Source organism: Phragmites australis, chromosome 7 (genome assembly GCF_958298935.1).
Source record: "Phragmites australis chromosome 7, lpPhrAust1.1, whole genome shotgun sequence".
In the NCBI taxonomy this organism is placed as follows: Eukaryota; Viridiplantae; Streptophyta; class Magnoliopsida; order Poales; family Poaceae; genus Phragmites; species Phragmites australis.
The window spans coordinates 4021289-4035248 of NC_084927.1; the positions used below are offsets into that span (position 1 = coordinate 4021289).

General features: G+C 39.7%; 1 protein-coding gene and 1 pseudogene across 1 annotated transcript in view; both read right to left on the minus strand.

Moving 5' to 3' along the window:
• The window catches only part of LOC133923896 (protein pleiotropic regulatory locus 1-like), a 37270-nt gene extending 23555 nt beyond the window's left edge, over window positions 1-13715 (minus strand). Inside the window, exon 1 of the mRNA XM_062369189.1 lies at window positions 13663-13715. Coding sequence (XP_062225173.1) covers window positions 13663-13681 — 19 coding nt within the window. The 5' untranslated portion in view covers window positions 13682-13715. The remainder of the gene's footprint in view (window positions 1-13662) is intronic.
• On the minus strand, window positions 1946-3196 carry LOC133923731 (AT-rich interactive domain-containing protein 2-like; annotated as a pseudogene).
• Window positions 13716-13960: the final 245 nt, after the last annotated feature.

A 13960-nucleotide genomic window follows, 5' to 3' on the forward strand; every position in this document is an offset into this window, starting at 1 on the left:
ACCGGACGTCGGTCAGAAGCGTGGAAGCACATGAAGTTGGTTGAGGAAATACGGGGTGGTGAGAAGGTATATATCGCAATTTGCAATTATTGTAGTCGTGAATTATCTGCGTCTACAACAGCAGGTACCGGACATTTGAATTGACATTGGAAACGGTGTCGGGAAAAGATTGCTGCAGCTGCGCGGATAGCTAGACAACCTATACAGACACAACTTACCTTCGCGCCTGACGGTTCGGTAAGCACATGGATATTTGATCCTTCAGTAACTCGTCAATAAATTGCTAAGTATATAGTTTCTGAGGATCTACCAATTAGAATGGGGGAAAGCCTTAGTTTTGAGGGAATGATCCAATATGGTTTTTGTCCACAATATCAATATGTCTCTAGAAAAACTACTAAGAATGATATTTTAAAATTGTTTCATAGTCAATTAGATGCTTTGAAACAAAACTTCCATAACGTGACCTACTCATTTGCTTTAACATATGATATTTGGACTTCATCACATCAAAGAACATCATATCTTAGCGTTGTCGCACATTATGTAGACAACAACTATAACCTAAATAAAAGAATAATAGGGTTTAGAATCATCGATGAGTCACATACAGGAGAAGCCATTGCCGCACGTGTGCTAGAGGTTGTTAAGGAATTTAAAATAGAAGATAGGATTATTTCTATAACTTTGGACAATGCATCAGCCAACTCAAAAGCAATGGAGGACCTAAAACCTCACATACAGAGCTACATTGGTGGGTATGTTCTCCACCAAAGATGTATGTGTCATATCATCAATATCATGGTGCAGGCAGGTATGACAATGGTAAGTAGATATTTGAAAAATATTCGTGGTGCCATCCGTCTCATCTCTAGTTCGCCTACAATGTTTAGTAGTTTCAAGGACTACTGCAAGGCTCAAGGTAAGAAGCCAAGGAAATTCGGACTTGTCATGAAAGTGCGCTGGAATTCAACATATACTATGTTGAAGCAAGTGAAAGGTTACGAGGGAATTATTATTGTTTTCGTAAATGCTCATAATGCTAGTTTACTACTTACAGAAACTGATTGATACATTGCTACACGTTTACAACTTTTTCTAAAACCCTTTTACAAGGCAACAGTGCAGCTGTCCGGTGTTTATTATCCTACATCTTGCTTAGTGATAGAGTGGCTCTGGAGAATTGCATCCACATTTAATGTAAATAAGGATGACAATGTTTTAAATCCCATTGTCGAACAAATGAAAGATAAATATCTAAAATATTTCTCTGCTATCCCACATCTCTATTGTTTTGCTGTTATATTTGATCCGTGCAAACCTTGATCTAGATGATAATGAGTAAATTATGTGTGTAATGATGTATTGTACTCTTTTCCTTACCGGGGGAACTCCATACTGGAGTGTAAGGTTTTTAACGAGGCAATCACATTGTAACACATTATTTTATAAGAAAATTTCTCTTTTTTCCTCCAAAAATATTTGATGCACCTATTTTATGTATTATATTCTTCGCGCCGTATTGCACCATTTCGCACCGGTGTAAGAAAATTTCGCGCCATTTCGCATCGCTTGCGCCGTTGCACCGTTCCCGCGCCAGCACGTGGCACCAGCGCCGACGCCCACCCGCGCCCGCGCTGACACGCGACGCCAACGCCAGCGCCCACCCACGCCGATTGACACGCGGTGCCGCGCCCGTGCCAGTGCGCCCTCACGCGCCCTCCAGTGCGGTGGAGTGTGGACGAGCGGTGCTGGGTCCGTGCCAGCCTGGCCCGACGAGGCCCATTGTGCCTTCGTGCCGGGCCTAGACCTAGCTGAAAGTGGCTTGGGCCAGCCTGACCCGGCACGAATAGTTCCTCGGGCTATCCTAACACGGCCCGGAAGGCCCGAGGCTTGAAGGGGCTGGGCTGGGCTGGCCCGACCTGGCCCGGCCCAAGTCCCACCTCTAACTGTGACCAAGTCGATTACCCAGGGATCTAAATTCTGTCTCTTTGTCATCATCACTATCTATATTCTTTAGACTGATTCTATTTTGGTAACACCTCCATCTAAGTAGAAAACAATTAAAATAATAGCTCACAAGTTCTTTCCTTCCTTTCGGTTGAAACAATAAGCGGAGACGGTTCCAGAAATTCCTGCCTGAAGATGGAACATTAAGTTGTGCTAAAGCCTTGAAGCTTGCCTCCTCTTCATCTGTCCAAGAAAGTGCAATCTCCTCACCCATACGATCAAATCCCCACGCATAGAAAGCTGAACCAAGCTCACGTTTCAACTTAAGTCTCCTTTCTGCTACATGAAACCTAACACATTCTACTGATCCTGGAAGGTTGCAGCTACAAACAACTTCTCTACCTTTGCCAATAGGGTCACCGCAAAACAATGCTTTCCTGTTTTCACTTCCTGGAGGCCAGACCTTTGTTCCCAACCATTTCAACGTTTTTGGATCATCATAATTTCAGACAACTCATCAGTCCATTGTGGCACCTGTGCTTGATAGTCAGGACCCAGAGGTATTTCATTCCTCTGCTGGATTGTAAAAAGACAACCATCGGAACAGTTATGCTGCATCCTACTTTCATGTTCCCCATGTCCAGCCAAGTTCTCCTGTCCTATGACCATTAAGGAACCATTATTATTCTGTACAACGGTTGTTAATTCACTAATATCCAAATCAGGGCGATGAACCATAAGTTGAAGTTTCTCAGTGCATTTTGCTTTTGCACCAAATTGAAAACTAGTAGGACTCATAAAGCATTTGCAGGCCATTGGAAATATTTCCTGAGACGAAAGAATAAGAAGAGTCAGTTTCAGCACTATTCAGTTAGCAATGTATCAGGTTCAAGAGAACAATCATGTGTGAGCAATTACAAAGGAGAGTTAAAGAAATGTTAATGGAAAAATAGATTATGCAAAGAACCATAGACGATGAATGATGAAGGTGGATTTAAACCCACAGATAATAATCAAATAATAGCAATTAAGAAAGGATACAACTAACAGAGTATGCATGTAAGTCTGAGAACCCTATCCGTGGAAGTTGTGAAAACTGTAATGTGCGCTTCTGATGAAGATCATGACATCATGGTGAATGCATCACTCTGCTGAACTCAGTGGCGGGCCTAGCATTTTCAATTTGGGTGTACATACCCATTGTGATCATGCCCGCGCGCAGCCGTGTGCGCCGCGCCTCGCTCATGCCTGCGCCGTCACCGCGCCCCGCCTAGCGTTTGGATTCTCTCAGAAATATTTTGGTTTTAGATTCTCTCTGGAAATATTTTTTTTTCGGTAACAACAATTGACATACATATACAACATGAGCATCATCTTTGATTATTTTTGAACAATTGTTGCATGCATTTGCATTTAATTGGAATTGATCAAATTCATGAAAAGTGAGGTCATATGAAGAAGCTTGAAATTTCACTATATAACTTAGATCTGGGGATAATTTTAGAAATTAGCCCATTAATTAAGATGAATATTGGCAATTTTTTCCTTATTTTTGGGAATTCTTTTAAAGCTCTAAAAATTCATGAAATGTGCAAAAACAATCAACTTTAATGAATTTTAATTTGAATTCTGTTCCAGCTTTTTAAGTGCAACCAGTTAAAATGGGTTTCTTATAGATTATACAACCTACACAAAAATTGGTAGATTTTTTGGAGCCTTTTAGAAAGTCTAAACTTATAGGGAAAAGAGATTGAAAATATGAATTTTTGAGTAATCTTGCAACAGCTGAACAAAATGGCTGAACCGGAAAAGAATGAGACAAATATTTGGGTGTACATCTGTACACCCATGACCTCATGTGTGCCCGCCCTTGGCTGAACTGCAGAAGTATGTAAAAACCTAAAAACCAAGTACTCTCACAATCTGGCTGTGACAAGCAGGGTTTTTTTTTCTTTTTACTAGAATCATCCTGAAAACCAAACCCAGGATGGTTCCACCTTCTGGCAGGTGCCCAATGAAAGAAAAGGCAGATTTTTGTGGATGTATTTCATATTTGTGCTACCTTGTGTCTGGGCTGGGGTTGGGGGCAAGGATCCAACAAATCAGCCTGTAAGGCTGCAACCACCTTCTACGTGTACTGAACAGTGTAATTTAAAATGCACAAAAGTTACTCGTTCATTATCCAAAGAAAATGGGGCTTTGCCCTTGAATTCTAAAAAAAATTATCCAAAGAAAAAGGTCCAATTTTGTCGCTCGACTCTTGCTTTGGTTTTGTTTACATCCTCAACTGTTTAAAGCCAGTGCAATTGCATCAAAATTGGTTTTCTTAGCAGTTGTAGTTTATGTTGCTGCTACATCATCATTTTTTACATGTGGCATCCACACCATCTTATACAAAAACACTATGTGAAAAATAGACAAAGGTGACGGGTCATAGCTGTTATGGGTGACAGGTCCCACACTCGTCACCCCGAACGCGTCACTAATGATATGTAATAAGTGATGGGTAAAGATTCGTCATCAATAAGGTCATTGGTGACAGGTCACAACTGTGACCCGTTACTTATGATTTGTTTGTGACCCGTCACTTATGACTGATATACGGTTTTTGCGTTTTTTTATACGAAAAAAGTCAAAAAAAAATATTTTTCACCTGAGCCAATCTAACTTAGGCCTGTCACAATTCACCACGTGTCTCTACATATATTTTCAGGCTATTTTTAGAATGTGTGTTCCGTGGGAATCGAACTTGCGATGGCCCCTCGCGCGCGTAGCTGCCTAACCACCTCAACCTGCATGCGTCCTGAAAGGAGTCGGATAAAAAATCCTTTTAACTATTTTGCCGAAGGTCGTCACTTATTACAAGTCATAAGTGACGGGTCATCATAAGTGACGGGTCACAATTATGACCCGTCACCAATGCTAATTTTACAATAGACACAAAAACCAGTTAACTCGGAGTGCCATTGGTTAAATGGTCATAACTTTGCATACGGACTCCGATTTCGACGTTTTTTTTACTCTACGAACATCTACAGAAAAAGTTACATCAATTTCTCCCCTATTTCGTCGGGTTCGACGAATTTTTCGAGGCCTAAAACGGCTTGGAAGATTGAGTTCTCGCCTCCGAAAGTTTCTGCATCGTTTTCGGAACGAGCGTTTGTGTCCATAGCCGTTACCCCTTACATCAAACTTGAGCAGAAATGTACAATAATTCATATTCTAGTGCTTCTGAAGTGAGAAAAAATAAGAGAAAAATAATTTTTTTTGCAATGTTTAGATCATTTTTGTATTTCTGAATAACGTCATTAGTGACGGGTCATAACTTGACCCGTCACTTATGATAGGCCTATGAGATCCGTCACTGATGAGTTAGTCATTAACTTAACCTGTCACCAATGACTGACCTACGATGATATGTGAGTGATGAGTCGTCATCGGTGACGAGCCAAATTTTTACCCATCACCAATAATTGGTATTAGTAACGGGTCATATTACGATCCGTCACTTATGTAGTGTCTCCTTTATCTGTTTTTTACGAAGTGAAAAGTCCACACAGTTTTTCCCTATGAATCATCATGCCACGTCAGCCAGTGCACCACATAGGATGTCATAAAACCCAAAATGACCCCAAAACCATCCCTTGACAGTTTCTCAAGGCCCGTTTGGAAGTCTTGTAATTTTTTTCACCTGTAATTGTGTTACACCTGTATTTTATTGTGCACAAGAATACGAAGGATTACTTCTCCCCTGAAAAATATTGTTTGGGTAATGCATAAAACAACAGTATAAATTAGTGAATCCAAAGATCCAAAAATAGCAGTGTAAATTAATGAGCCCCCCGTAAATTAGTAGCATCAACATGCATGTAGCAATTCTCTACGGATCAATTCCCAACCAAAATCAAATGAATCAAACACAGATGGGACCATAAGATCCAAATCTAAACTGAAATCACAGCAGAACCATGATTTCAGAACCAAGGAGTGAGAGAGATCCAAATCCCAACTAAAATCACATGAATCATAACCCAGGAAGGCAACAGATCAAGAATTCTGAACCAAAATCACATAGATTAGCTCACCATTTGCAACAAGCAGGAGGAAAGATGTCCATGTCCTGGAGCCTATAGCTCTTGCCTGGAGCCTATTGCTCTTGCCTAGAGCCGGAATGTGGAGTTCAAGCCCATCGTTGTTGTCGAACGACAGCAACAACGCAGATGCATGAGATCAGAGACATAGGCGGCGACGGATCAAGGCCTGAACGACAACAGACAGGGATGACGCTAATGGTGATGGTGCAGGTTGAGGACCGAACGGCGGCGGCAGCCGTGGAGGCCAGGATGACAGCGGCAGTGCAGATGGAGGCCAAGGTAATGCAGATGGAGGCCAGGACAGTGCAGATGGAGGCCAGGACAGTGCAGATGAAGGCCAGGACGATGGCAGCTCCGCAGACTGAGGACCGGATGGTGACAGCGAGGATTTTGCCCGCCGTCGATGCGCTCGTCCGCCGCTCCCCAGCCGTCTCCGATGCGCTCGCCCACTGGTACACAGTGGTCGCCGGCCGGATTGCCGCCGCAGCCAGGCCAAGTGGAGTCCATGGGGGAGGGATGAGACGAGGAGTTGCACCCGATAGTTATCGTTTTCTTTTCTAGACGTCTCGAGATCTGTTTTCCAATCCCACGGAATGGGTCAAAACAGGTCGGAAATTTAGTGTGTTACCGGTCATCCAAACGAATTTTTCAATCCACTTCGAAAAAAATAGAGCCTGTGTTTTACATCAGTTTTGGACTAAAACCGGGCAAAACCGAGCTTCCAAACAGGGCCTTAACAGTATTAAATTGCGGGTGTAAATTAATGTTAGGAACCAAGGGCATATTATGGTTTGGGCTGGGCAACGGGCTGAGGTCTGAGCAAGATCGAATACAAAAGGAACCTTAGCACAGAGAGGAGGATCGTCAAACAACCTGAACCTAAACCGAACAAAAATGAGCGGCGAGTGTATCTTCTTCCTACCCTCGTACTACCTGTTCGCTCCCTAGAACCATCTAGAACCTTCCGCAAACTCGTTTCTTACTCTGTACTTGCATCTGTTACATCAAAACAAAACACTCATGATCTCGTAACACAATTAACACAATCAAACTAACATTCGTATCTAACTGAAATTTTATTTATTTATTGATATTATTACAGATTTGCCCCTCCTAATCTTAACTACGTGCTTTGATATATGTTGGTTTTGTTCAATTTTTTTAAGAGCGGAGTACTGTAAAAAACTCTTCAATATTACCATTGTTCTTTTCCTCTAAACCGTCTAAGATTTACAGCCTTAGTGACTAGTTCTCTCTCTATCTCTCTCTATATACTACTTTCTGTACTCTCGAGAGTATATACTCCCGATTTGATTCATAGTTGATCCCCCGTTATAATTTGAAATATATACTACTTTATGAGATATATATACTATTTTCTGATAAGTATATACTTCTTTTTAAGTGAAATATATATTTTTTCTGAGACGTATATACTACTTTTTAAGATGTACATATTTCTTTCAGAACACACATTAGAGGAGGAGTATGTACACCCGAGAGTAAAAACATTTCCTAAAGACTATATATATATATACGGCAAGTCTATTATGCGCTTAGGCACAGAATAGACTTGCGCTGCGCCACTCCGGCCATTGAGCCAGCTTCTTCCCACGCGCATCCAGTTGCAACTTCAAAAACTATCAGTTACAACCCGCTAAGCAGATCAGTTACAACCACGTACAGATCCATCCCACCACCAGAGCTGCATGGGATTTTTTTTATTCGAATAGTTAAAATGCAATATCTCTAGAACAACATATCCGATTTTTTATCCGTTTGAAGCATATTGTTAGAAAAAATACGCTTAACAAAATAAGATCCATGAATGCTATATTTTGATGAAATTTTAGGATTGTTATACAGTTACAACATGGTAGACATCCAGTTGCGATTTGTGCTATACTGCAGTTACAACTTGGGATCGTAACTGACCTATCTTGTGGATCGTAACTATACTGTTTTTGAGATAGTAACTAGGGGTGTGCGTAGAGATGAATAAGTTACGATCACATGATAAAAAGGACATAATTACAACCAGAGAAGGTATCGAGTTACGATCCGAGAAGGTACTGAGTTACGACTATATATATTTGTAGTAACTGACCTATCTTGTGGATTGCAACTATACTTCTTTTAGGATCGTAACTGGAGGTGTACGCAGAGGTGAACAAGTTATAATCACATGATAAAAAGTACATAATTACGACTAGAGAAGGTTACCGAGTTACGATCATACATATTTGTAGCAATTGACCTATATTGTGGATTGCAACTATACTGCTTTTGGGATCGTAACTGGAGGTGTGCGCAGAGGTGAACAAGTTACTGCTTATGCGCAGAGGTGAACAAGCAGTATAGCTGCGACTATGCATATTAGTAGTAACTCACTTATCTTGTGGATCGCAACTATACTATTTTTGGGGTTGTAATTGGAGGGTGGCGTAACAGTTACGCCTAGACACATAATAGATATATAGTATATATATATATGTCACAAATACAGGTGCCTCAGGTGCTTATGTACAACGACCGGTCTTCTTTTGCAACATAGGACAAGCTTGGGCAGCCAGCGATGAGGGTGGGGGTACTGGCCAAAATCACTAAAAAAAATTATCAAATCAAAAGACCAATGGGTGGTCCCCCTCACCGACGAACTCGCAGGAATTATATCTGAAACCACACCCATGTGACCCTTTCACAAATCCAGCACTTTGTATTAAAGGCCCATGTGATAAATTGCAGAAAATTTTAAAGGTACAAGTAAAATAGCAGCACAAAATTAGTACAACTGTCCCAAAATATCATTAGTTGATCAGAATATGTAACAATAGTTAAGTGGAATCAGACGAAATTGGTCACTGAATTGGTGCAAATGCGAAAACTAGTTGGAATTGTAACGTACCACCTCTAGCCTGTTTGACCAGAAATCAGCCAACTCCACAATATAGGTCCATTTTTTTCCCTGGGCGGTAATCGCAGCACGGACTTTGGTGTGGCGCCGAACCGATGGCGAACAATTCGTTCCCCAGACATTCGGTGAGAAACGCTGTGGAGAACCTCTCTACACGCGCCTAACATTGTTTGGCACACCACAGTGCGGCAACGAAGCAAACACATGCCTAACTCGGTGTGGCACGCCTAACTTGCGGCGTGGCAACTTGCGGATGCCAACCAAATAGACCCTTAAACCGATAGGATCTTAATTAGCCTAATAACATGAACACCATATTGCATTACGAAATCATGACTAACCCGATTAGGAGATGCCATCCAATGGCCGCGAAGACCTCCGCCTGCTTGATGCAGGCGTGCATGTCGATGTCAATGTAGATGCTCAATGTCGTCAGGGTGATCGTCGGCACATAAGGCCAGCGGTGGGCTATGTTCTTCAACCCACTGAGTCGCTCCCTTAATCGGTAGGGTAGTAGGGTAGACTTCCCAGTCAATTCACACACCTCTGTGAGAAGCGGGATCCCTTCTTATAGCGCTCATGGGTTGGGACCAAGCCTCGGTCGGTGATGATCAGCACCTCTCGATCATGGCGCGTGCATAAGTGGGTAGTTAGCCCTCCTGAAGACTCGGTCATTTTGACTAGCCGAGATCACCGTACCGAACCCACATTCTCCCACTTGATCAAAAGACTGAAATCATAAGTTCCACATTTAACGGAACAGCATGCTAAGATACAATGTTACAGTAGTTAATAGGACACTACTGAAACCTCAACATCTATAGTGTACTACTCTATCTCGATAGGATAATCACTTATACTTATTTGGAAGATGGCCTATACACTTATGTTCCTTTTGTGTAATTTGTTTTCATTTGTCATTATGTGCACATTGAAAAGGTGAAAACAAACTTTGTAGTTTCCAGGATCGATGTTTGAGATCTCAATTTGTCCTAGAAGTATAGGCTATCATTTAATCTTATACCGGCACTAATTTTGAGACAAGCCTTTAACAGGGAATCATTAAGCCAAACATGATGCATAACACTTATATGCTGAACATAATACTTAACTCTTATAGGCTGAACATCAATAATTTGATTCTGGGTCCATCTTTCACAATGTCATGTGTTTGGCAGCGCCACTTGACAAATTGTTACTCGAAACAAAATTGCACTATAACATAATAATTTCCAGGATAGAATCTTAAGCCAAAAGAATTTTTTTTCTTTATTCTTAAACTACAACAGCCTATTGTGGATTTCTTATTATCTAATAGCCTTATAATATACCACAAGCTAGCTTGCATCATTAATGATGACTTTAGAAATTGGTTAGAGCCATTCCACAATATGGCTCCTCCTGCAAGAATGAAGATTTGACTTGATGTGAATTTCTTAATATCAACACACCTTGCAAAATTGGCGTCTGATTAACGCACAACTTTATGGTTATGAGACTTCTCATATGTGAGCACCTTGCGTATAACACAGAGTCGTCTTTAGTAGTTTTCCAGTGTTCCAGTTCTGGATCAATATCTACCAAGTTTTCCGGTTACAAACATTAATGAGGGCGCATAAAAACTTAAGTATACATAATATTCATGACAGCGGTAGCGTATACATAATATTCATGAAAGTTGTAGCGTAAGAAAAACTTTAATCGTCCTCAATAATCGGAGTAAACTCCCTTAATATTGGACCTATCTTGGTGAATCTTAATAGTTAAAACATGAGAGGCATCACCAAGACAATCTTAATACCCATAAGAGAAAAAAAAAGGTTCTTAAACATTAATATCTCTATTGCTGATAGTCATCAAGATATCGTCTATATAAACAGCCAAGAGGTTAAATTTACTCGCACTGATCTTAATGTGGTCTTAAGGTTAAAACTTAAGGTATCTTTATGTGAGGCTCACATTATCCAGAATCAACCGGAGGAAAAACTTTTGGAGACAAATGATTGCTAATCTCTTGGACTTTCAGTATTGGAACATAAGCCCGGTTGTCCTCAAGTATAGTTTTCCTTGCCTTAGAGCTCCCACTGAAATCAACATTTCTACAAACTCAGCGGTATGGCTTTGATAATAATAATAATAATACCTTTTAGTCTGGATGGAAGCTTGTCAATCCCATGCACATAAGTATCTTAAGTTTGAAGCTCGGTATTTTCCCAAAACATAAGATATTGGTACTGATTTGCTGGGATACTGACTAAATGTATGCACAGTTGTCTTTAATACTTTCATAAGGTATGCATAAGCAATAAATTTTGTCATGGGTATGTCTCACATAATGAAGCATTTTCTTTCTTAATAAAGACGTTCCATTCTCCCCCTCGAAATGTGGTATAAGTATCAATGCCACAATTTCGATTAACTCTCATAAATATTTGACTTTAAGTGAAGTCAATAGAGTTAACAATTTGCTTAATGTTCCACAAATAATTCATAAGAGTGAAACACAAGGAAATTACTTCCCATAATAGGGACATAAATTACATTATTAGGATGGAGGGTGAAAACATAATTTAGTACTAATAGAAACCTTCCAACAGCTTCAACATTAGCCTCCTATTCATTCTCTAAGACTTCGCTTTAATTTTGATGGTCTTGAGGTAATGTTGGCAGTATAAACATAATCTTTTATCTTAGTATCTTGCCAACTTTCTTTATGAATACACATATTTATGGGCACAATCATAGTTCACTTCTCATTTTGCGTTGTTGATCCTCTTAGAAAAGAATGACGTAATGAAGCGAATTAGAAAGGCTTCAATAATTCTTCATGTCCTAACTCATTAACCTTTGAGCACTCTTATGATCAGTGTACTGGTAAGAACCTTTTGAGGAGTTTCATAATGCTTTTTCAGTATTGCCAGATAATCATAATTTAACCGGAGGATTGCCCCCTTAGATTCTAAATTTTATGATCATAAGGGACATTTTCTTAAATTGGTCCCACTAGTCATTAGAATATTGAATTCTCATAAATGTCTAGTTTGATGCTTCTCTAATGGGAGCCAAACATTATCATTATGTTTGTGTGTGTAATCAACATACATAACCTCAAGAATGATCATGTACTAATAAGTTATCTCATTCCTTTATTAAGGTACTAGGAACAACTAAATAACTTATGGCTGAATTGATAATAGGGATATATCACTAATCATTACTTTAATATCCACAAAACTGTGAATAATTATCTATCATGAAATTAACCCTACGTTGGTTGGATTAATAACATGCTAATGACAAAACTTAACAATTCCAATTCGCTTCACCGTTGGGCATAAACGAAGAAGAACTTAACATGAGGAAAGAATCAGTAGTCTAACTTCGCATCACCTTTTGGCAGAAAACGAAGAATAACTGGATTCACTAATGAAGATGCAAATGATCATGAACAACATTGGTCAGTATGTAACCATGAGCCATAAAATATAATCCTTAAATCAACATAAAATCCCTAACCAAAACTTCTCGTTGGTTCCATTTTGATTAGAGAAAATATGGGAATGACACATGGTTACAATCAACGTTGGTCAGAATGTAATCGTGTGCCACAATATAATCCCCAAACATCATCAGATCTCTAATTAAGACTTCTTGTTTGTTCCATCTTAATTAGAGATAACTTAATCATTACACAGTCATGATCACTTAAATGCTTGAGACAAGATGACTCAATAACTTAATTAATTTAAGAATTAATTAAATGACACATAACCATAATGATGTTAGTTAGTATATAGCCATGAGCTATAAAATTAATCATACTCACATTAAGTCTCAAAACAAATATATTAATTAGAGGCAAACTTAATCATATGATTAAAATTAATGTACATTAAACATTACTTAATTACGGAAATGTAAGCATTAAACAATATTATAATTAACGAGCAGTAAATAAATACTAAATTAAAAACAAGGGAAAAACTTAAGCTCATAATACATGTGCAGGGCCAAAAACTGCATACTGTGCAGCCGACCTCGGCCCATTAGGAGCCATAGCCCATAAAAACACGCGCACACGCTCAGAGCCGTAAGATTTGATCCGACGGTCAGCTTCGCCTCCAGACCGAACAAAACCCGGCCTCAACCGGTTTCTAAGCTAACCCTAATCCTATTCACTCCATTTGAAAGTAAAGATCTACTTGTGGCAGGCTATTCAGAACGAAATCCATACATCTAGGATTTTATTTGGGAACACTTACATAAGGGGAGCAGGGGAAACAAATTTTTACAGCAAAGCTGAGTTCCTGAAGATGATTGGCTGAGTAACTCAAGACTAGCTGCTTGTTTTTCAGTAATATTCATGGTGACCACATATCGTTCTTGTGCTGTAATTTAAGTAGGGGATGTGATCTGTCTTTTGCTACTTGGGTGTTAAGTTCGTTCGTTTTGCTGTTAGGTAGCATGCGGTGATGTGCCTCTGGTTTTTGGGGGATAAAACAGATTATATATTTTTTCCTCAAGACATGTTCCGGCATTCTGTAAACAACTTACAATCAATCGATTATGCTAGCACTAGAAAACTATGGGGAAAAAAATCATAAAATCATACTCCTGCTGCTAGCGAACCGTTCCAAAAGACCTAAAAATATTTCTACTTTGGGGAGCAGAAAGTGATTTTTTTGAGAACGAGAAAGAAGAAAACTGGCAATGCCAACGCCATCGACGACGGCTCCACAGGACCCTTGCCCTGCCCGCGCCCCTGCTCAGCAGGCAGACCCTTCACCTTGCACCCAGGGTTCGCAAATGCACTCGAAATGCGCGAATATCGACGATTTGAGCCGCATCGCATTCATAAACCGACCGGTTTTCAAAATTTGAATTCAAAAAATTCAAAAAAAATCACAAAATTTTCTAAAAATACTAGAGACAATTCTAAGACTTTATGTGATTTTTTTTTGAAAAATAATGTTGTTTGCATCATATTTTATATGGAGGAAGT